The sequence below is a fragment of the Branchiostoma lanceolatum genome, chromosome 9 (assembly GCF_035083965.1).
Source record: "Branchiostoma lanceolatum isolate klBraLanc5 chromosome 9, klBraLanc5.hap2, whole genome shotgun sequence".
Classification (NCBI taxonomy): domain Eukaryota; kingdom Metazoa; phylum Chordata; class Leptocardii; order Amphioxiformes; family Branchiostomatidae; genus Branchiostoma; species Branchiostoma lanceolatum.
The window spans coordinates 15,941,645-15,967,092 of record NC_089730.1 but is presented as its reverse complement, the minus strand read 5'-3'; the positions used below and the strand labels follow the sequence as shown (position 1 = coordinate 15,967,092).

Sequence of the window (25,448 nt, the reverse complement as noted above, 5' to 3'; positions counted from 1 at the left end):
TGCTAGTATGTAGAATGTCATTCCTGCAGTTTAGAATGTTTTAACCATGTCTCTCAGGGATCTCCCTAAAGAATGGTACAGTGGCGCTCCTCCATCCTGTTCTAATCCCAGCTCCATCCTGTTGATTTACAAAGTTAGGGTATTTTTTCCAATTTTTACCCAGCAAAGCCTGTTATTTAGAAATTTCACATGTAAAGCTGAAGTTGCAGAAAATGACTTCCATTATGTCTGAAAAAGGCAACATCCGCTCTCCTTTTGAGAGTTGTGCGCCCCCCTCCAGACCTCCCCCCTCGCGACACGTATCCTGTGCCCGGCACCCTCCCCCCATCCTGCTATATATTTCTGGGGAGATCCCTGTCTCTTATTAGGTAGCATTTTAGGCTTTTAAAGAAATTTGTGTTGGGTACTTTATTTAGTCCATTATGGAGTTAAACAGTGGGAAGGCAATTTTCCTGGACCACATTAGAGATATTTTGGAGCAAAAAGAAGTTTGGCAAGCCTTTATATATATCAATCGTGACTGAAACACATGTCATCTGATGAGTTATAATGTGAATCTATACCATGGTAGATCTATAAAATCTGTCATAATTAATGCCTAAATCCTCCTCAGTTTATAGTATTATGTTGCTAATTCATTCCTTCATACAATCATAGCAGAGCTTTATTCATTCATGTTCAATTACTGTCTCATGAGCTGTCTTGTTCATACACTTATGTCATACCTGGGCCAGAATAACGTTTGATATGGGTGTTCCAGGCCCGTCTACATTGTACCGTATTGCTCCGGTTTTGAAGTCGTATTGCATGGGCTTCCATCAAATGATTCGAATGCGCTTTGCATTCGTCAGTTGCGCAGCTGTCAAAAAAGCTTGATTGGGACACTGGACGTGATATTGCTACAAGTTTTGTTCAAGGACACAGAATTCTCTCAACTTCTGGCACATTTTGCATTTAAGTTTTTTTGGGGGGTATGACATATTTTAGGGTATTGCATGGGTTTCAAAGTTGCATTACACAGGATTCCATTGAATGGTTCAAAAACGCTTTACATGCGCTAGTTGCACTGCTTTCAAAAATTTGATTCAGACATGTTGTTAGCAATGTTGTTACAATTTTTGAGGACACAAAATCCTCTCAACTTCAAAGCATTGGAATGGGTGTTTTTTGGGGTGGGTATGATATAAATGAAATACAACACGGCGTAGTACCCATCGCCTTCAGCCCTAGCCTTCCGCGAGTCGGCCATTAGGCGATCTTACAGTGCCTGTGGTCGGGCTGGTCCCTCGGGCGATAGTGAATACACCATGTTGTATTCTATGTTGTATTCTATACGTAACCTTTCTCTCAGCAGAGGTACATGTAAGCCAGTCATAAGTTAAAACTATTCTTGTACCTAATAGAAGGAAAATTGATGATGCCATCTTAACCTTCTCCCTACTGTCTAACCCTGTAACTAATACAAATTTGGTGCCAAAAGGCCAGCTCAGCAGGGAGATGCTTAGATGGATGATAAATGAAAATATTGATGACCAAAGGAGACCGTTTGTTACAGATACCACCTCCTACTTAGAAGATCGGAGGTAAAGGTTGTTTTATTTTGTGTCAACGACCAGAAAATCACTACCAGATGTGGTCTCCAATGGATGTACTATGTATAGATGCTACGAGTATATGTACATTAATTTTTGTACACTGTGAATCATGTGCCCCAGGGAAAAAGCCATCGTGATGGATTGCCCTGATCCGAGAAATGTCACAGTCATGTTTGGTTCAGAATAAATCCTTACACACTGGTGAAGCCTTCTTAGAAACTTAGCCAGCTGATGCTGATATTAACCATTAAAGGCTTGTAAAACTACAGCTGCCCTGAAAGTGTACTGGTGCAGGGCTGCGTCCAGTTTTAAATCATATGTTGTTAATTTTCTTTGTTAAAATCTATCATTGTACTAGTAAGCTTACAAAATTACATTTTCATAAATTCCATGTCATGAAGCTCATACTTTTGGATGTCATAAATTCAATCGACATATTCTTTGGACAAATATGAAATTCTTTTCTGTCCAGAAAAACAAATTTACATGTACATCCCAGGAGGGACAGGCGGGTTCTGGAGACAACACTGCGCAGGTGTGGGCACTCTTGGTAGCCAGGGTTAGCCTTTAGCTTTGAGCATGGTAAGACTCAATCTGTTAAGATGATTTTTTGTGTTTTGAAGTATACTAAGTGGTTTTTTTTTAAGGAAACCCTGTTCAGACAAGAGGCGTCTGCATGGTCTTATCATTTCAGGTGTGCCTTCAAAAATAAGTCTGAGCAGTTTTGCATCCACTGACAAATATTACCTACATGCATGGCCTCAACATTTTCATGCTGACAAGGCTTGTTAGAGCACGACAACAAACTTGGAGGGTTGGAGGGCTTCATTCGTCACTTCACCATGGCTTACTGTTGTCCTAGAGACATTTCACCCCCCAGTAATGAGCTATGTCTGGGACCCATTAACAGGATTTCCATAAACCAAAGGATTTTCCTCCACATGTAGAATCCAATGGGTTACTGTAAATGCATTTAAGTGTGCAGTGATTTAATTTCACAGTAGGGAGAAAATGGAGTGCTCACAGTGGTTTTTAGTGTGTGGTTGAAACATGCTGGCAAAAGACGGAACGAGTATTTTCGGGGTGTTTTAAGTTCACTGTAAAGAAGTTACGTTGAAAATCACAAACATTTGACAGCCACAAACTTACCTGAATTTACGGTATTTCCTTTTGACCTTTTAAGGCTATCACATGCTGCAGGCAGATCAATCTTAAATACAAGCAGGTCTCAGATCCCTAACAGAGTTACGGTTAGCTTGATATCTGCTGAATGTCTGCCTGTGAGTGCAGTGTGCAGTCCAGGCCTCTCATTCTTGTCTTGGATAACAAATCGTTTCAGTTTTGTTGTGCAATCAAATACTATTCAGTAAAATAGTAATGATTAATGTACTATATGTTTATACAAAATGACAGTCTTCTGTTACCTAAACTTGCAGTTTAGTTTGTACATCCTATCCTATTTCTGTTCTGATGACACGCACTATATGATGTCTTCCATAAAAGTTCTCATCTGCTACTTATCAACTTATCAATCTTTTTAAAAAACCTTCTATTCATCCTCACCTTTTCAAACACTCTGAACTGGCTCTTTGACCAAATATCCAACTGTAAAAAAAATATCCAACATTAGTCAACTTAAACAGAGCAGAAATTACAAAATCATGTTATTGTGTATCAGTGAATAAAATAATCATGCTCTATAACGGATGCATAAAATATGTTATGCAAACATTTATCAATAAATAAAAAAGTCATGGCATAATGCAATATCAATCTGTACAAACTTCAGCAAAACATGCAAGCTTTTACTCTGCCATCCTCCTGAGCACAAAATTCCTGAAAATTGTTTTCCATCATTTCCGTAGAACATGTAAGATGGGACAGGAAAGCCTGTTGTGCCACACAGATAGACACAGGAGGTACTAAGTGCTAAAAGTTTTCCATACAGTGTCCTCCTGGGTGAGATAATACTGATTGTCTGTCACTGTAGTGTAATGTAAAAACTTTTACACATTTTGCAGTCCTCGTGAGTAACATTTGGGAGGTAATCATTTTCCAAAACGTTTTCAGCAGAACATGTTAAATGGGTAGGGAAAGCATGATGTGCAACATGGATAGACACAGGTGGTTCTAAGAGCTTGGTGCTAAAGGTTTTAAGGAACAGAACAAAATAATAACTGTAAAAACTTGTACCCACCTTGCCATCCTCCTGAGTAAGATTTTCTTGAAAGCCTTTCACCACTACACGGTCGATCAGCAGCCCCCTGAGGACAACAATGGCTTGTAACGTTCGCCCCAATCCAATCTGAAAAGAGAACAAAACATTTCTGCTGATTCATAACAGTTGTCTGAGTCCTGCATTTTTGTGTTGAAAATGTTGCCTGGCTGTCAGGCTATTATCTAGCAGGGTGTCAATGCGTCTTCTGGATGCCCTGTAGCTAAGGAAACAAAGAAATTAGACGCCCTCCTTTTGCAGGGGACACCAAAAGAATGCCCTGTTTCCCTGGTAATTACATCTATGTGCATGTGATCCCCACAGATACACTGCAACTGTTGTTTTTTCCTCATACCAGACACTGAGACAGCATGTAAATTGATTGACATGCAAGGCTGCCTGGTAATTGTTAATCGGTAGAGTTCATTAGAGAGCTCTGGTTCTGACTTTTTCATCCCCCCCAATTTTTAGACGCCCTGTCTGTTATTCCTAAAAGCCTTGTGCCTGTAACCAAAGAGCCATGTCATCTTTACCACATTTAATGGATGATCCCCACGCAAATATCAGTCACAACAGGCTCATCTCGGGACATAACATCATAGTCTTGACGGTATCCTTTGATCTCGCAGTTCACCCCTGGTCTGCCTGGTTGACTCCATCATAGTTAAGTTGTCTGTCAGAGTGCAACCGTGACATTCAGGAGAGCCCTTTTAAGAGGACCCAGAGTGGGTGGGATGACGTCCTTTATGCATATTTAATCGCCAGTCAGACTGCTTGTCTAGAGAGTGTGTGACTGCTCAAACTGCGGAGACTGCTGGTGGTGTCCGTGCGACAAGGATGCTTAACGGTGTACTGATAGGTATGTACAGTAACTGTCACATGTGACACTTCATATTGACAAAAAGACTGATATGGTTAGAGTTTCAGTCACTGATGAAAAATAGTGCATGGATGCTATCTGAAATGTGTGGCCGCTTACAAAATCTATCCAGCTGCTTGAGAAATTTTTTATTGTGTATCTTATTATCAGCATGCCTAATAGTCATCGAGGTATAGAGGATGGATGGTTTTTCAAATTTTAGTCCACTTTTTGTTAGTCGAAGTCATGTTTTTTGTGGGAAATGTGCAGATATACACGAGTAGTTGTGGTTCATTTATTGAATAAGAACCCATCTCAGAACATCTAATGGATGAAAACGTAGCATGTGTTGCTCAGTTCTGTTGAGTTGGACATGCAACTAAGACTGTCTATTACGGAGATGGACAAATTGTTCAGAAGAACTACTGAAAACCATTCTTGAGGATGCAACTTTATCGTTTGAGAACAAACTTGTGAAAAATTTATGGTTCGTCTAATTCGTATGTAGTGCTGTGCAAGAATGGGCAAAATTTTACAGAGAGCTGTTGCTGTTAAATGTAAGACAGTAAGTACATGTCTTATAAAACTTGCTGTGCTTGTGAACAAACTTAGATGCTATATATATTTTTGATAATTTGACATGTGTGATGGGCTCTTTGACGTGCTATAGAAAACCTGATATCAATTGAAATGATTTGATATTAAGCTATTCAATGCCAAGTCCCGACACTGTATACATGTGTACCACAGACACTTTACCATGCTGAATTATCTACCAACCATGTAGAATGTACTTACCAGGAGAATGCCAAGGGTTAAGTACTATTCAGCCTCTAAGCTTTTTGTCCTTCTACTTTCTAAACAGTGAAAGCACCATTAACCTTCTGTCAGTAGCATGATAACCTGCCAATCATACCTGCCATGTCAAATTATCATCATGCTTTTGTTTCAGAAATCTGCATCTTTCACACTAGATTTGTAGAAGAAAATTTGTCATACTGGACCTTTGAAGTCCACTTTACATATTTTTTAAGTAACAATGAAACTGTCAAGAGCTAGTTTTAGCAAAACACCTTCATTCCATAGGTTGACAAAAATGGCTGTACATGCCACTAAGCCTTGTTGTCTTTCACCCTCAAAATGTACTTGTAAAATTTCTCCTGTAATTCTATTGGATGCCTGTAAATTGCAGGTTGAAGGCAGGTGCTCTGTGTCTTGTCATGGCTGCCAGTCCTAATCTGACTCAAGTATTACTATCAGGATGTCACGCTACAAATTATAGCTATGCATTTACCTTGACTGCCTCGGTTATTTCATGATACATATTGCTCTTATTAATTTTACACCGGTTAATTAATATAATTAAGAAACATGACAGACAGTGTTAATTTTAGCACAGCCACAAATCAGAGTTACATGGTTGTCCCAATCTATGAAACAGTAAATATGTTCTTTTTTTATCTAACCTTCAGGACTTACTAAATCTTCTATGGGACCAACTTGTATTGTTATAATGTAGGAATCAAGAGTGCAAAATATGTAAGATATATTTTGTATCACTATCATAATTTATTAGTACATAGACAATCCCTGTAACATTACAGAACAGTTAGATATTGCAAAAAGTATCTATCTGAAGGCAATGGCACTAATAGCAAGAATTTCAGCACCAAGGAAAGACACAGAAAGCGGCACATCAAAATCAGCCCTCACATCAGATTAAAGAGACCATGTCTCGCTTTGCTTCTCAGATAAGAAGGTAAAGAAAAATTCCTTCTAACTCTGCTTATCTTGTACTTACAACTGTTGCACTTGGTAGAAGGGATATATATTGCATTACAACAACAAGGATCAGAGGAAATGAAACTGTTTGACATCACTTCTGGATGTTTGTTCTCCATCAATTCTAAAACACTGCGGAATTTAAGTATGACAGGAACACATGTACAAGACCACTTACATCTGTACACATATCACAACTGATTTGAGTTATGCCCTCATTATATTTCCTATGTTGCACTAAGCTGCTATTGACGGTAACATTGCAGCATTGAGCCTAATTCCTACCTGTCTACTCAGGTGTGTGACCCTATTGCTCATAATAGCTCCCCTGGGAATGGGATTATAAGAATTATCTCCTCTCTAATGTGTTCATAAATGATAGATAACACCGGCACAGACCTGCAAGATAGATGGTCCAGTCATCTTATGAGGGGAGATCCATAAGTTTTGTGCCTCACACCGAAATAGTCCTTTTGAAAATCAGTGGCGAGAAAAACAAGGGTGAACGGTGATCAGAGCTATGTGGGTCGAGTTCCTCATGCCATGAATTGACATGAAATCTTTGAAGACATTGTCAAAATGTTGGTGAAGATTCCCTTTGTATTTTAACCAAAAAGAAGTGGGTATCTGACTTTCAGCAGAGCAAGTTGGCCCGCAAACCTCAGGTTGCAGCTCAATGATTATTGTTCATACATATCTTTACCTTCTCTTACTGGCTGTTTCCTGCAAAGTAATGCCGTTTCCTGCAAAGTAATGATCATTGTGATTTGATTTTTGGTAGACATACATAAAAGGCTTTGTACTTTATACTTATGCCCTGAAATTTGATATGTGCACCTTAGTTCTTGGTGAGGTCAATCACCTCTCGTCGCTTTTCTCCAAAAACAAAGTGTGTTTGATAACCATAATCTCCTACAATTGAGTTATAGTGATTATCACAACAACAGAATTTCATTTGATTTGATAATCATTGTGTTCATCCAATTTTAGAGAATAATTTTGCCATGAATATTGTTTAACTATATGTCTAAGCTTCCTCCACATGATTGTATTGTATTCTGCAATTTTGCAGGAATGTCATTAAAAAACGAGATTCAACTAGTAGAGATAGGAAAAGTCACTGTGGGGTATTCTTTCTGAAAATGACTGTCATAGTCCAAAAATTAGACTAGAAGTTCCACAAAGAGAAGACGTTTCAATACTTTAATGCCCATGTCTACCTTCCAATTGTATACACACACACACACACATACACACATATCACATCCCAACTTAAACTTCGTTTAGTCCAACACTTTTGTAATTCTACTTTTTCCTGCTTTTTTCTAGGTCGACAAGGTGTCAAATTAACAGTCCCCTTTAGAGAAACAGCCCTAACATAAAAGAGTCTGACGTAATCTTCTAAAAGCATTTTCCCCCTGAAGCATACTGTATTAGTGGAATCCACACTGAAATGGTACACTTAAGCTTGATGTCTGAAATATTATACAAGCATGGGTTACCGTACATCTTGAAATATTCACATTCAAGAGTTCTGTGTGTGCAGTTTTTGTGGAGACCTCTCCACTGCCAAATCATCACAATGCGAAAGTTTTTTAAGTAATACGCTCCCACATACCTACCACAAACTATAAACATGGGAAACACCCCCAATACCAAAGAATGAAGCACTTGGGAACTTGACTGAAGTTAATATATGAATGTTTAATGGCGCAGGGGTCACCTTCATGTACTATTCTGAGCTGGTCAACCAGTATAATGGTCCTTTGGTGTAACAGTAACACACCGTCACATTTGTGCCTCTAAAGGTCTATAGCAGCCTTATGAAATTTTGAGCTCAGAATCATAACACAGCTTATGAGAAACTATTTTTTTGTATATTAGAAGCATTATATTAAGTTCCAACTGAAGTCAAACAGATATCTTTACAACTGTCTCGGGAAAGTGTCTTATTTTAGGGAGGGACTTAGTGATAGCCACTTGTGGCTTTGACATTAGAAAGTGTGGATCACTCATGTCATGTTATGCTGACCTCAAGTATGACATATCAACACTTATGTTTCCATTTGACTCTTCTACTGAACACATTTTTGATCAGAAGTGATCTCTAAGAGCATTTCTATGTGCAATTTGTACAGGGAGCAATTACTGTGTAGTCTGTAAGTATGACCTTTTTCTACAGGGTGGACAAACGATTAGACAGTAGGTCTCTCCCACAGAATAGCCCAGGGCTTTAGGCTTAATGTACTCAAAACGTGTTGGGGAAATGCATGTTTGGTTTAGTCTAATTTGAACATACATGAACATGTAATTGCGAAAGCAAAAGACTCCCTCGACATGACAGTAGTTATTTTAGGAGCATTTCATATAAAACACAAAACCAAACCTGTGGAAGGAGGCATAATTTTGAATCCTCTGTATGCATGGTACATGTACATTTGTAACACAGTGGTTTGTACATGTATGTTTTTTGTTAATCATTGTACAACATATTTTGTACTTTCCAAATTTCAAGGGGTAGAAAGATGAAGCTCTAACATTTGAAGAGATTTAGAGGGTAAGAATTTTAAAACATCCTAAGAGAGCATGCACCTGATCCCCTAAATGCCTTGCACCTATAGCGCTTGGCTCAGAGGTTTGCTTGGCCAAGAGATTTACTTCATCAAAATGAGAGAACACAGGAAAACGTAGAGCTGGCGAGAGCCCGTATAGGTGCCAGTACTACCTTTGCAAGAAATTCTTGTCTCATATCAACATAATAAGAAATGCATGGCAAAACCATGCCCAAAGGCAAACAAAGCAAAACAGTGGAAAATGGAAAGGAAAAGGAAATATATATATATAGAATACATATTTCGCATCGCTTGAGGTATCAGCTCGACCATGGGATTGCCCGACGGCCATAAATGCCACTGAAAAAACTTGAATGTCCTCGAACAAAAATAGTAACAACATAAATTCCAACGTCTGGATTCAGTATTCGACAGTGGCACACGCTTTGCGTGCAAATCTTTTGAAGGAAGCCCATGCAGTACAACTTTAAAGCCAGCCGTGCAATACCGTAAAATATAGACCTGTCGAGAACACCCGTATCGAACATTATCCTGACCCAAGGACGACATACATGTATTCTAAAGCAATTCATTGAAACCCATGGCTGTGTAGAAAAATCACTTGACTGTGCCAATATCATTTACACTGCACAACTGTAAATGCAGAAATGTTTGAGGGGATTTAATTTTGCATAGTAACGCTACAGTCACACAATAGAACGGCTTTTCACGGTGGTTTTAAGTTAAACCACAGCAAACATTTCTGCATTCACAGTATTGCCCAGGAATAACTTTCCTGACATCAGCCTACAGAACTGCATCATCACCTGACAAATCACATCACCCCGTAGCTACGCTGATAACCTCTACTTGTCCCAGAGTCTTCCAGATCTGTTATCTTCCGTGCCATTTACAAGTATGGGGCCAGGTATTGATTGTGTCCCACGGCTGTTACATGCTTCTTATCATCCTAATTGAATTGTACAGCCGGCCAATGGTGACTCTGGCTGTGTTGTAGTCTCCCAGGCAGGGGTGTTTTAAGAGCTCATCTATCAAGGCTTTGGGTCTCGCATACATGTAGATCAAGGTTGTTAACACTGATTGATAGTATCACTTGATATGTCCAAGAGTGTTGCTTGTGCTCTCAATCTTTTATAATGGTACCGTTTCAATTTTTGCTTGTGTGCCCACATTTTTGGGGTTAGGAGCACAGTACTCCTAAGTCAAAAAGTTAGTCTGGAGCCCTGCAACATGAACATTTGGAATGTCATTTGTGTTTATCACTCTGTGATTTTCCTATAGATTTCAATCTGTCAATTAATTTTACAGAAATAGGTATCAAAATCAGTTAGTTTAAGAAAATGTTTAAGTAACAAAAATCCAAAGTTAAGCCAAACAAAACTTAACTTTTCAACATGGCCTAACAGCTTTTATAATCACATAAACAAGAATGGCAGAGCTGTGTACTTTTTTTATGGAAAAAGAAAGAAATTTGACCAGGTTAGGTTAAGGAAGTACAAAAGCACAACCAGGGCTACCCAACTAGCCGAAGGCTATTACAAAGGGTTGGTCCTGAAATAAATCAAATAAAGAAATACAAAAAATAAAAATCAAGGAAAGAGCATCTCTTGTAACCAAGGCCATCAGTAGTGAGTCCTAGTTTGAATGCTTGAAGGGCATTATTTGGCCCTCCACAATTACTCTTTTTAGTCTATTCCTTAAAGAATTCATTTAAATGGTTTCTGCCTTGAATCTTGAAGTCTGTCACGAGGCAGCTGATAATTGTGCCTCCTGGGATCGCCAGCCACCTTCCTGCCATTACCGCTACTCTCACATCAAAGGTATCAACGGAAACTTCAATCACTCAGCTTTTCATCCATCTTATTTCGCTTTCGTCTGGAACCGTAGTTGAAAACTAGTTGCTGATGCAGCATTTTGAGATGTTTTTGTGAGCAATATCGATATATCTTATACATGAATATACTTCAGAGAGAAAACTGTTGTTTTTTTTCAAAATCGGCTGAAGACTAATGAAACATGACTTCTCCACATCAATGAAATAATAGAAATGTTAATGGTGTTGGAGGGCCGTGTGGCTACACTATCAGACACGAAATTGAGAGGTCACGGGTACTAGCCCTGACATGCAGGCTATGTCCTTGGAAAAGGTACTTTACACGGCTTTCCTCACTCCACCGTAGGTATGACAATTGGAACCTGACTTCAGTTGGGGAGGTAAGAGGCGTTGGGAGGAGAGGGATGGGCTCCGCCTTCCAATACCATACCCTGGAGTGGATTAACAGCCCTCTGCCCCTACCTCAAATAGGCTATTGGATTACCTTTACATGTATAGCACAAAATGCATGACATGTGCATTCCTTAGAAAAGTATCTAATGAATACACAAAGGATGCTTCTACCAGTTTCTAACAGCAAGACTTTCATCTAGTATCCTTTTAGCCGACTCATCATTGTCTAACACTTTGACAAATGCCTTCTAAGTAATCCAGTAGTATTAACTGTGTATACTGCATATTACATGATAATCTAGTGTATCAATCATGTCTACTTGAAAAGTGATGAATTGCCCTGATTAAAGAAAGTTTATTAGAGCGTTTCTACAACAAACTTGCTAAAACCCAGGGTAGCCAATAGAGTTTAGTTAGGATATTTATGGGAAACCAGAGTTTTGCAATGAGCTCTATGGATGAACAATTACCTGGTAGCCTGGCTTGTCAATAATTTAGCACATTGTGTATGTGGAAAATTCAACAGTGACTACTTGTGTGTTAGGTACACACAAGTAGTGTGCATGCACATGTCTTATATTATGTAATTACCAAGGAAAGAGGGTGTTCTCTGAGTGTCCCTTGTAAAATAAGTCTAATTTCTTTGTTTTCTGAGTGTAGGGCATCCTGAAGACACCCTGACGCCCTGCTAGCTAATAGCCTACCCATAAACATATCTTCAATGGCCATATACAAGGGTGCCAAAGAATCTATACAAATTTTACGGAATACATACAAATTTTACGGAATACATACGATTCATTACTAGAAACATAAGATCCTTACGGAAAACATACGATCCATTACGCAGAAACATACGATCCTTACGGAATACATACGATCCATTACGCGGAATACATACGATCCTTACTAATTTGCTGGCCATCGCGCCAACACCGAATCTAGCTTTGTCTGGTCCTCTTAGTTGGTCTAAGCCTACATCAGTCTTAATTTAGTGCAGCTTGAGATTTTTAGAGTTTAGCCGTATGGGATACGCCACTATTAAGCTCTTAAAGCGAAAATATTAAGCTCTTCAAGTCCACCATATAAAATTTGCCGCCGGTGCCACGTGATCCAGGCACATTTCTCCAAATTAGTAAGGATCGTATGTATTCCGCGTAATGGATCGTATGTATTCCGTACGGATCGTATGTTTCTGCGTAATGGATTGTATGTATTCCGTAAGGATTGTATGTTTCTAGTAATGGATCGTATGTATTCCGTAAAATTTGTATGTATTCCGTAAAATTTGTATGAATTCTTTGACACCCCTGATATACTACCCCAAAGTTGAGAACTTGGAAATGCAATTCCAATATTTGTTTACATGGTTATGTAATGTCTCTCCCCAATTCTCAGACACTTGAAAACAAAGACATAGGGTGTGACTGTCACATTGTGAAAGGGATTCCAAGTCACATGCATGCATCTTATTCAGTAACTGTTTTCAACCTTCTTAATATCAACTGTTTAGTTCACAGAATATATCATTAGTCTTCCTTCTTGTATGACATGTACAAACGTGTATTTAGGTAAGCAATTAATTGCATTAAATATCTGTTGTATCATAAGCTGCATGCCTTGTCAATCATAAGCAGTCATAATTGAACCCATGAGACAACTGCTAGCATGAAATATGTGTTCATACTTTGATGAAAGCTTTGATGGAAAATTGCGTAGCAGAAAGCCCAAGCAAGGAGAACTGAAAATAACATGCACAATCAATTTGGAGATATCTGATTTAAGTGAAGACAATGCTGGGTTCAAAGCAAAATTATGGCGAGCAGAGAATCAGGGTGTTTTCTGGACGCTCTAAACTAAGAAAACAAAAAATTAGACACCTTCCTTTTGCAGGGAATGCCCAGAGGACACCCTGTTTCCCTGGAAATTACATACACATGGACATGTGTCCCCCAACCCCTACCCACTGTTTTTTCCTCATACCAGACATAGAGACAGCAAATTGATTGATTTGCAATGCAGAAGGTAATTTTTTAACCATGAAGTTCATTGGGAAACACTGATTCTGATTGGTTCCCCTTCGATTTTTCGGACGCACTTTCCACAATTCCTAGCTGAAAGTTCGCTCAAACCACTTTTCTGCATATCAGAGAAGTTTTGAGTGCAGTGATCAATTTCCTTTTATCCCAATAAACTACACTGGACAATGTACACATCAGTATTGTACCCAGCTTGCACATCATTTGTTCGCATTCATCACTTGTGAATGATGTTGTCGTCATTCTCCTGCTTTTCTACAGATACAGCAAGGACTGGCTGCTACCGATAAGCAACAGATAGCCAAGCAGACGCATGGGACCACAAGGGACTTTTCAGCTGCAACTTTCTCTTTGTGATGAAACAATAAGAAGAGGTACAAGTAATACCCGGTTTTCCTAAGAAAGAGTGCTACTGGAACTAAGACATTAAAGGATAGAAGAACAACAGGCCAGAGAAAGAGTGGATTAAAGTTTCAAGGAAATAAGACAGTACTGCAGGCTGTAGGAAACAGGCGCAAACTGACAGTTTACTTTGTTACAGATATCACAAGAAAGGGATTTGTTAAACATAAGCCTGCACTGTGTTCGCTGACAAAAGTCGTTCGCAAGTTGCAGAGACATTGTTTTGAGAGGAGGAAATAAAACTCTCAAACTTTCCAAGGAGACATGACATCTTCTTATCAATTGCAGCAGGAAGGACCACAATATAAATGGCACAACAGCCATGGAGAGATGACATTTAATTCTGACCAATATAGAAATTAAGATGCCTTTACAACAACACTAACTACCTAAAACCAGCTAGACTTTGAAAACAACTTTGTTTAGCCATGTGAAGGCAACTTGTACAATAGTGCATGATTCAGCACCATGGACAGTCTACTGAGGAAACAGACATGGACACTGTAATAGACCATTAAAAAAAAGTGCCACAGAAGTCAAGGTGACCAGGTGCACTTCACAAACTTGGACAAATTAAAACACAACCTTCTAACCCTGACTCTCACAAATCTGGATCCCAGGAGTCTACTCTTATGAAGAAAGAGATGGTATATTGCAGCTGAGATGAGAGTGCCACCATTGATCTAAAGGAAACCTATTTACTAGTACGGGAAAGTTCCTGTGAAGCCATCCCTTCAAATATGACTGCTATGTCGAGCAAGATGAGGTATTCCTTTGCAGAGGCCATGAGGAGGTTGCTGTTCATTGCAGGTAAAGTACAGTTAAAACAAGAGTCTGTAGGACACAAAACCTCCGTCTACTCACTAACCGTAAGTCACTTTTCAGCCTCCAGCCTAATTAACTGCTGCCCCGACTTTCATGGCTAGTACCCGCTTACCTGATGGTTTTTCTCCGGATTTGCTGACATATTTTGGTGGTGCATATTAGTAAGATACGATCTGACCACATTCGCTTCATATATACCTTATCCATATCTCAATATTAATATAATAAGCACTTGACAAGATAACTACCTTTAAATACTATGTGCATCGCACAGATATCCCTTTTTAAGACAAATTTGGTATGTACGTACTCAGCGAAGACCACTCTACAACATCCCGTTGAGGCTATGTCTACTACTATAATCAGAACAAATATTTTTCATAATATGTTTAAAAATTTGACAAAAATAGGCCATTGAAAATATTCATGAAGGCATAGCTAAGCACTGGAATCCTCCACAACAATGGTCTCAACGAGAGATTGTTGTGCAACATGTGTTCTTTCCATCAATGTTTTTTGTAAGTTGGAATGACATTATCTGAACATGCACCACTTGATCAAAAAATAGACTACAAAATAAGGACTTTTGGCATCCCCAGATGTGAAATGTGATCTCTTTGTTATGATTTGTGAACAATATGGCCAATCAAGTTGTTGACACAGCACCCTCACAGTAGGAGAGCAGACTACCTGGGCAGAACAATGGCTTGTTCACGCTTGTTCACAGCTTTACCTGGCAGTGGCTTACCTGCCAGACACAGTATGGCTTGGTTTTAAAAACAATACACAAACATGATCTCAAGCATAGGTGGTGTATAAACAATCATTCTCTTTAAGTTATCTCAAAGTTTTAAAGTACAACATACATACACATGCGGTTGCTAAGAAAATTATGGTCAGAAGATTTTTGGAGACTATTCAAACAACAACGATGCATTTGGTGATCATAAAACTAACAAAGCGAAAAGTTAACATGTGTATCCCTACCTCTAACAAAAGAGACAAAACCAGACAGCCGCTTATCATGTCTCCTAGACTTCATTGATGTTGATTGCCCCAAATATTATACAAATCTAAACCTTTCAGCAAGTGGTATAAAAAGACTGCTTACACAGCACACAGAAATCATTTTCTCACCCGTAGTTGAACGTAGAATTTTTAAAGTTCAACATTTTTGCCATGTATGTCCATACACTGGGACTTGGTCCATATGATAAAAGCTCTGAGACGTTGATGATGCCATTTTGTAACGCCCGGTTGACCTGAAAGTTGACCTCGCCTGATACAATGTTTAAGTCTCAACATTTCTCAGTCAGTGCAGAGAAACAAAACAGGAGGGGGTGGCATTGCTCCTCTGGTTTGTTGGCATCTTCTTCTCCAGCAAGTCCATCTCTATTGATTCGAGTCTTGGATCCCTTTTTCATCTAGCCTGGGTGCCAGACCACCGCGCTCCTGGCGCTAATCCTTCGGCCGGGGAAGCAACTCGCGCCGCCGCCACAGATAGCACACGGCCCACTAATTAGCTCTCGCGCGCAATAGAAATCAAAGTTCGGCTGCCAAGCGCTGCCGGGTGCCAACTCTATCCCTACTACTAGGTCTTCCCCCCAAAAGGGGTTATCATCGCATCGCGCGAAAGGTCTGGTATCCAGGCTATTTTTCATCAAGTTTTTGTAAAAACGTATCTTACGCAAGCGAGCAGCCGCGTTTTTTTTGAGTCAAGGAAATCTCATTAATGCATTCTGTTTGGTACAAGATCGTAACGTTATAGGTTTACACAACGGGAAATGCAGTTTCTATCTCCTCTTGAACGCCAATCAACCCTGTTCAATCTGGTAACTTTTATATGTCTTATATGTCTGGCTACAAGTATTTGAATTCATTTTGAAACAACTGCTCCATGTGAATCTATCAATTTATTTGACGTGTGTGTTTTACAGTCGATATGTGGATCTACCCAACTTCAAGAGAAGTTAAAGAGGCTAGAAATAGTTTGTAGACACGGGAAAACGTTTTAAAATTGAACCCATTGTTGATTTCTTAGAATACACATCCTAGCTTGGTTTTCAGACAGCTATATATGAAGCTCCGGCATTCACACTCCCCAGGATGCCAGGTAGCAGCCTGGCCTGTCCAGCGGCACCCCACCTGAAAAGTTTTCACAGTAGGTGGAGAGGGGGTAATTATCGAACAATGGGGAAAATGTGTGAAAATTGCGGTCAAAGGTGGTTGCTATGTGTTGCTAGGGTAGCCAACGCCCATTTCAGTGAACTGCCAGAAAGTGACTTACAGTTAGTGAGTAGTTTATGGTGTTTGCAGAATTGGCTAAGGTGTTTGATATGCTCTTTACCAAGAATAACAATTTCTTTAAAAAATGTTTCCATTATAGTCCAAGTAGTTGTTTATTATAACAATAAGGCAGTAAACAAGGCAGTGTAGTAGGCCAGAGCCTAACCCCTGCTTGAAGAGTAGCTAATTTGCCCCAGGTTGTATAACACAGGCTACCATCAGACTGCCTACAGTTGTATAATGGACTGTACCATACTACCTTCAAGATGGGGGTGTTGATCTATAGTTCTGCATAGTTTCTGCATTACCTGAAAATATTGCAACGGTGCCCGAATTCACCGTGCATCTTCAGGACTTAAATAAGTACCCAGATGTCAAAATTTACATATGTCCATCAAAAGGATCTTGAGTTATAGCTGCAAACACACAAACACAGACAGAAACAATACCCCTGTTGAAGGTCACTGACCTTCACAGTGGTACATGTAACAAGTGATATGGCAGTTTGTTACATGTACATTCACTCTGACATACAGTGGTCTTGTGATTACTCTTTTGGATAACGAGCTTGGAAATTGTATCCCAGAATTTTGAGCCCCAATTGAAGTTGACGTACATGTAGTTGCTGATCCAACATTTATGGATGGCCACAAAGTTTGTCAGAAGATGGTGAACTCTATTTAAATGTAGCCCAGATCTATGTCAGCCAAGGAAACTCAATTCTGCTAGCAATGCAGCTCCAGTACTAGCCTATTCCTCCAAAGCCTGTCTCATGGGCCCAGAGAATCGTACACTCAGCAAAGGATCTGTCTAATGAAGGACCTGTGGGAAATAAACATGGGCAAAATCTGAACCTTTGTACTCTGCAACATCAATAACCTTGTACTCTGCAACATCAACAAGAGTTCTACGACCTCATACCTTCGCGAAATGATTTTGACCTTTATGACTGACGTATTAGGAGTGTTTTTCATCAATCAAAAATCATACCAGTTGATCGTCCTCACCCAAATAACATAAGTTGTCCAAACCTCCTTGTTATGATTATGAGCTTAACAAAGAAGGTTATGCTAACATTTTTCATCAATAATGCAAATAAGCTCCTTATTAGCATAATTTGATTCAATGGTGTTCACATTCACACAACTTCTAAATGCAACAAGTATGAAATTGCCGTTATTTACTAGTATGGAATGATAGTAGTTTCTCATGAATTATGCAAATTAGGCCTACATTTGCATAATTTCTATCTATTGACATTCCTCTCTTCCTCAGTTACAAATGTCACATATTTGAATAGTCATATCATGGAACACAGCAGGTTTTTAAAATTGCCTCATTAATTATAATCTGATTTGCATAATTATCATCCAATCATACAAAGCATCACATAAGCTATCTACATACCAAAAATCATGACCATCCATCAAGCCCATCTCGAGTTATATTATTTTCTCATTGATTATGTAAATGAGGTTCTCATTTGCATAGCTGATATCTATTAATATTTCTCTCTTCCTCAGTTACATATGTCACATGTTTGCGAGTCCTATCATGGAAATTGATGAATGTATAAACTTTCCTCATTAATTATGCAAATTAGTTACTGATTTGCATAATAAGTATCCAATCATGTACATCATCGCTCAAGCTATGTACATGCAAAAAATCATGACCTTCCATCAAGCCCTTCTTGAGTTATTCCCTTTCAAAGTCTGAAGCAAAACCTACCCCTGCAGTTCCAAAAAAGTTGCTAGGGGGCCCAAGCCTATACCACTTACTCTCTGCCCAACGAGCTATCTACCACTTAAAAATCAGTTCCATAGCATGTCCACAACACGAGATATCATAACATGAAGTTCCGCTGCAGTACCGTAACAAGCCGATAGGGGGCCCAAAATCTAATCATTTTCAGGTTTCATCGAGACCTACCAACATACCAAATACCAAGACAATCCTTCCAAGAATTCTCGACTTATCGTGTTCACTAACAGACACACAGACATGCTCGGTATTCCCATGCTGTGGCACTGCATTAATGACTGTTCTTACTCATATAAGGCCGTGTATATCCAACTTTGGTCAAAATTTGTATGTTTCAGTCTTTTAATTGGTGTAAGGAGATATCTTTGTGGTTTGGTTTCACATGCTCCGAGTGGACTCTTCCAGGCTGGGAGTAGGTCAAAGTTGACGATTGTTTTCGTCTGTCAGCTGTTACGAGAGAACGAGCTGGTCAACTGTCTATTTTCTTTGCATGATTCTAAAGTAGACAGATGTGGCTTTCTGGTGCATAAGAATTTTTGGGGCTTGCAATTAAGGTGAATCCTTTTCTGAGCCCTTGTTTTAGTGCTTTAAAGCATTACTGCATGGGCAAGCCTATCTCTTGTATCTGCCCTACAGCTGGCTGATAGCCAATTTGTCCCTGGCAGCTGCAGTACATGTAACTGACTGCCTCATGACCCCTCATGACCCCTCATGACCAACTTTGCCCCCAATCTACCCGTATCAATATCCCCGTCGCAACCAGAACGCATAGTAAAGCATACAATTGAACACATTGATACACTTTTCTCGTTAATTATGCAAAACACTTCGCCCAAAATCTAATCATCTTGAGATTTGCCACATACACACCGACACACCAACTACGACAACAAACCATCCAGGCGTTCTCGACTTATTCTGTTCACTAACAGACACACAGACAAGCACCGTCGCATAACCTTCTCGACGAAACCATTCGTCGCGAAGGTAATAACCATGTAATGTGTTTTAAATTAGAGAGCCCAGCTGACCCTTCCTTCATTATCAAAACAAGTAGGCAAGCTAGATTAGAAAATCTTAGTAAATAGTTTCATAAGATTGGTACATAATTGGGCATTGGAGTTTTCTTACCAGCATTTTGTTAGTCTGTCTATTACCTCTCTCAGGGCTAAATGACTGGACCTAGTACTTTAAGGTAGCTCCATTTATTTCAGCCCCGAGTAATGTATGTAGCAGACTGACTACAGAACGTTCACAGAAGTTACATAGTTGTGCGTGTACACAAGAACTCCAATATCCAAAGAAGGTCTCTGCAGCTGGCTATTGAGCAACAAGACTCTTTTTTACACAACCAAGTGTCAAATTGACGTTTCGGCAACCGTCTGTCACCTTCTTCAGGGAAATTCATACTGGTTCACATTGCACTGCAGCTATGGGTGTTGCTGCTTACAGATGCAGTCCAAAATGTATGTAGCGACACCTATAGATACAGTGCAAATTGTGAATCAGTCAGAATTGCCCTGAGGAAGGTGACAGAAAGTCACTGAAACGTTGGTGTGAGTAGAGAGGTTGGAATAAAACAAAGAACAAAGAGTTTTGTTATTCGGTGAGTCACAATCATGTACTAACCTGATGAAAGTATTCACAGAGTCGCTGGTTATGTCTGTCACTGTTCTTTACATTATTCATCTTTCAGATCCCTCAGTGGTCCACTCTGTGAACTGCCACAAGAGTCAAAATGACAAAAGAGTTGTCATCAACGTGAGCGGGATCAAGTTCGAAACTTGGCGTACAAACCTGGACCAGCATCCGACAACTCTATTGGGCAGCTGCGAGATTGATTACTTCTTCGACGAGAGAAACAACGAGTACTTTTTTGACCGAGACCCTCATCTCTTCAGGTACATCCTCAACTACTACAGTACGGGAGAACTTCACTTCCCCAAATACGAGTGTCACGTTGCCTTTGAGAATGAGCTCAAGTTCTACAGGATTGTACCCGACATGATCCAAGACTGCTGCTTCGAGGAATACCAAGACTATAAGGATGCTGAGAAGGAAACCCTTTACCCGGAGAGACACAGTCACAACGCTAAAGAAAAGGATACGGACACCGAGAAACCACAGAGAACTTTTCGAGAGAATTTGTGGCAGATGTTCGAAGACCCGGAGAAATCTGGAATGCCCCAAGTGGCTCCTGCTTTCAACTACATCATTGGATTTTTTGTGATGATATCCATCCTGGCCAACATCATTGAAACAGTGCCTGTGCAAGAAACGGATGGATCCAAAATTTCTTCAACACCGATGGGTGACAAGTATAACCTGATATTCACTTGTTTGGACACGGCGTGTGTGGCTATATTCACTGTGGAGTATGTACTGAGGGTGTACGCTGCACCCAGCAGGGCACGGTTTGTTTCCAGTGGAATGAGTATCATAGACTTGATAGCCATTCTGCCTTTCTACATCGGACTGTGCCTCGCCGACACCGGAAATGTCAACGCGATCTTTGTCACGCTGAGAGTCTTTCGCGTTTTCCGTGTCTTGAAGTTTTCCAGGGACTCCACGGGACTGCGTCTCCTTGGCTACACGATTCGCAACTGTATGAAGGAGCTGGGATTCCTTGTCTTCTCGATGCTTATAGCTGTCATAATATTCTCCACGTTTATGTTCTATATTGAGAAAGGTGTAGAGAACACAAAGTACACAAGTATACCAGCGACATTCTGGTACACCATTGTTACAATGACTACGCTAGGCTACGGCGACATGGTACCTAAAACATGGCTGGGAAAGACTCTAACAGGTATATGTTCCCTCAGCGGTGTATTACTGATAACCCTGCCGGTGACAGTCATAGTCACAAACTTTAACCACGTCATACAGAAAGCTGAGAGAGAGAAGAAGCTAGAAACCATGGACAAACACATCTTCAACAAGGGTAAGTTGTACAACGCACCGCTGTTACCAACGGCACCTCATGTCTGACCAAGGTCAAGGACTAGCGTGACCAAATTGTGCCCCTAGCGGCCCACCCTACCGACTGTCCCCCTAGAGGCCAATTAGCCAATGGCAGAATATCTGTCAAGAACAGTCTACAAGAGGAAGGTGGCAAGACACTCTTGGGCAATATTTTTGCAATATCCCAGACCCGAAAGGATTTCACTGACAGAACTTTGTTGGACCAAACTGACTGTCAAGTAAAAATGGCATGATGCTTATCAGAATTAAAGGGAATAAAAGCCAATGCCTGTTATTATCTAACCACGACAAAAGAACCACAATAGTTCAAAATCAAAGAAGTCACTACAACCTACCCAAAGTTTCCTATATTTATTTATGGACAAACAGAAAGCCCCTTTAGTCTTTAAATCACACATGAACCTGCCTATATTAGAAAAGGTGGGCTTTTGCCTTATTCTGCCTCAAAAATAAAACCAAGCCCGAATTGTCTAGATATAGCCAACACTAGTAAATCAGATGAGTAATCTTTTGTTTCAAGAATGTCAATAGCTGTCTTTTGTCACATGTAAGTCCCCTATTTGTCAATAGTTGCAGTCAGCCTTCCGGCATGAACTTGCGAGAAAACTTTTGAACTATATCAGTATCACCTTGTTAATCTTAAGCAAGGGTGCTCTTCTAATGGATGTGTACAATCACAGTGACATCTTTGACACTCCTATTCCAAGGCCTCAAGGATGTTACAATTGATTTTCGGCAATGAGACCATGTCTGGGTAAAATCAACATTGTCTCAATTTCAAAACTCAGCTGCTTTTTTCAACAGACATTATCATTTGTTGATATTATCTAAATAATGGATACAGATCAGCTCTAAAAAGTCCTCAATAAATCACTGTACAAATACAGTCTTACTGGCAACGTTTCAAAAACAACCATTAGCACATGAGGTACAACTCAATGTCAGAACTATTAGTGCATGAGCTCAACAAAAACCAATTCTAATGAAACTTTATATACATACATGTACATTGGTAAGCCCCGTGGAGATACTTAACATGTTAATCCAATGCTATTCGTAATTATTATAGTACAGCAATGCTCAAATATGGACCTAAAAATTAAAGATGAAGTGAATGATTACCAAAAGGGCACTCGTGTGTGAAATTGGCAATTTCGCAGAGAGAAGCGGGAATTGTATTGAATATACAATATGTATGTCTGGAGATTTACAGTTTAAAGTATTGAACGTTTCAACATTTCTGTATAATGATTAAGAAAGCCTTGTCCCCCTGGAGAAATGAACTCTCCCAACTACCTAAGCCAGGTTTAGAATATCAATACGTAGATTAGATACATTATAAATGTTTGATTAAAGCTATTTTCAGACAAACACAGACATAATTTTTCTTGAAATTGTCAGAGACTTAAATTACTCTCAAAAAAAAAAATTCGACCAAGCCATTCTAAGTACTAAGCATTGTATTTGTAAGCCTTCCTCATGATTTCATCCTAATCTTATCATCATTCTTCCTGATCTATACGTATTCAGAAATGGGGTCCATGTTGATTACAATTTGCAAACAAAATAAGATGTACAGAACGATTGCAGCTATTGCCCAACATCTTAAAGCTAGAATAAGTAATGTTACACATTTGATGCCAAACAAAAGCGCTAGCTGTCATATACAATTACAAATAAAAGGGTTAAGACACTACAAAAATGATTAATGTAAGATATATATGCCCTCAATTATGGAAAATTGTAAATACCACAATCAAATCTAACTATACAATATACACTCATACATACAAAGTATGTACATGATTGTGTTGTATGAACCTTGCAGGTTTGATCTTTGGAATCAAATGTCTTGCAATAGTTGTATTTATCAGTTTGAATACTCTAGGAAAATACAAACACTATATAGCATTTTAAAAATGAGGGAATCTTGTTACAAAAGGATAAACAATATTGTATTATGAAAGAACTACAGACTATCATTGAAAGGCAAGGGCATGTACATGTACATCAAGAAAGTGAAATGTGTCTTTAACATACTAGTCTTATCATGTAGTAAAATATTCTCCATACTGTACCACCTGAGGGCCCTTGTTGATCACATTGATCTATGAAAACCTTGCTTGACTAACATGTGCACAAACTTAAGATAAGTGGTAGGTGTATAATCATGTCTGTTAATCAAGTTGGGAGGTCTAATTTTTCTCAAAAATTGTATGGTGCCTGGGCTAATTATATTGAAGGACCAAGTATTCAGTTAGTGGGTTTTAATTTTCGCAATGGGAGAACTGACTTCGAAGTTGTCACTGTTTAAAAATGGCCCCCGTGCCACACAGAGCATATACATATAAAGCTGTCACTGGAAGTACAAAAGTACAATGTATATTCATTACTATTGCATCTGACCACATTTTGAGCTTGCTGAAACATACTGTAATTCACAGTTATTGTAATAATAATGCATTTAATATTCTTTGGCAAATCTATCAGAACATCGGCACATACTAAGCTTTCATCTGAAAATTGTTTTTGAATTGAATTTCTTAAAATATGAATATAATGAATATAGAATTTTTCTTGTGCACATAAGCATCATCTGTATATGAATGTTCTATGCATGTATATTGTACAAATGTGCATATCTCCAAAGAGATTTCCTATGATGCCTTTTCAAATACATGTCAGATACATTGTGAGTGAGCAAATTAGGCTTGTACAATTCTGTAACCTGTATAGTTACATGTACATGTAGTTACATGTACATGTACATGTAGTAAAATGTATGTCTTATGTGTGCCTTAGAAATAAAGACAGAGCATATTGATATTGTATTGATTTTCAATGGGTCATGTTGTGTTTCTTCCTTACAAGAAAGAAATGAGGGAAAAAAACCCTGAAAGAAGCCTTATACATTATCACCCGCACGGTATCTTGAGGTAGACCAACAGTTCAACAATGCCCCCTAGCAGGTGTCCCATTAAGTTCAACAATGCAATATTGGTGATAGAGTATGGCATGAAGGGATGGGCAAGGGAAGCAGCAAGTACATGTAGACTGTGGATGTAATGTACACTACAAAAATACATATGCATATGCACATGCTACATGTAATTCATGAAACTGCGCAAGTCATGCCAAATGCATTAATGATATAACAGGTAGCATAACTGAACTGAACGTGTTTATGAAAACCAATAATATTGACAGAAAGTCAGAGAGAAACAAAAGGTAAAACCCCAAGTAAAAACAAAAGGTAAATCCCAGAAAGTCAGAGAGAACAAAAGGTAAAACTGATATGTCAACGGACAAACAACATAGCATCAACATTTTAAACGTAATTCTAGGTTATTTCCACACCAATCTCACTAGTAACCAACACTACTTAGAAAGACAAGTTGTACATTGTATTACACGGTACACGAGTTATGCTGAACACATACAAACAAACATGCAATACAAGTTTTGTTGCAGTACTGTAGGAAGCCGCCAGAAGACCCAATCTCGAACTTCATCTTATCGGTACCTACTAGTACCCACCTACCAAATATCATAAACATCCATCTACAGCTTCTCAAGTTATGCTGTTTAAATCAAACACACATGCATCCATAGCCACTCAACCATGGCAAAACAATAACCTTCTGGTGAAGGTAATATTGCTCCACATACCTGTAATACTGCAGACTGGCCGAACGGTCTGGTCATGGTGATGTTCATGTTGGGAAAGTGTCGCTGAAGGTTGGCAACCACAGCATCCACATACCTGCAGATCACAGTAGGTGCACATTTGGACTAAGTTTTACAAACAAGTACACATTCAGGGGGGAATGCTTGCATACTGTAATTCTTGTTTTTTCACAGTAACTTTATGACTTTTTTGTGCACTGTTTTCACGG

General features: G+C 39.2%; 2 protein-coding genes across 2 annotated transcripts in view; one reads left to right on the top strand and one right to left on the bottom strand.

Moving 5' to 3' along the window:
• The window catches only part of LOC136441380 (potassium voltage-gated channel subfamily D member 3-like), a 32,846-nt gene extending 8,465 nt beyond the window's left edge, over positions 1 to 24,381 (top strand). The window contains exons 2-3 of the mRNA XM_066437644.1: positions 13,552 to 14,502; positions 20,264 to 24,381. Of these exons, the coding sequence (XP_066293741.1) occupies positions 14,433 to 14,502; positions 20,264 to 21,558 (1,365 nt within the window). The 5' untranslated portion in view covers positions 13,552 to 14,432 and the 3' untranslated portion in view covers positions 21,559 to 24,381. The remainder of the gene's footprint in view (positions 1 to 13,551; positions 14,503 to 20,263) is intronic.
• Positions 1 to 25,448, bottom strand: part of LOC136441381 (mediator of RNA polymerase II transcription subunit 27-like) — a 36,009-nt gene that overhangs the window by 3,228 nt on the left and 7,333 nt on the right. The window contains exons 4-6 of the mRNA XM_066437645.1: positions 25,222 to 25,315; positions 3,793 to 3,900; positions 3,159 to 3,200 (exon numbers count right to left, since the gene is read on the bottom strand). Of these exons, the coding sequence (XP_066293742.1) occupies positions 3,159 to 3,200; positions 3,793 to 3,900; positions 25,222 to 25,315 (244 nt within the window). The remainder of the gene's footprint in view (positions 1 to 3,158; positions 3,201 to 3,792; positions 3,901 to 25,221; positions 25,316 to 25,448) is intronic.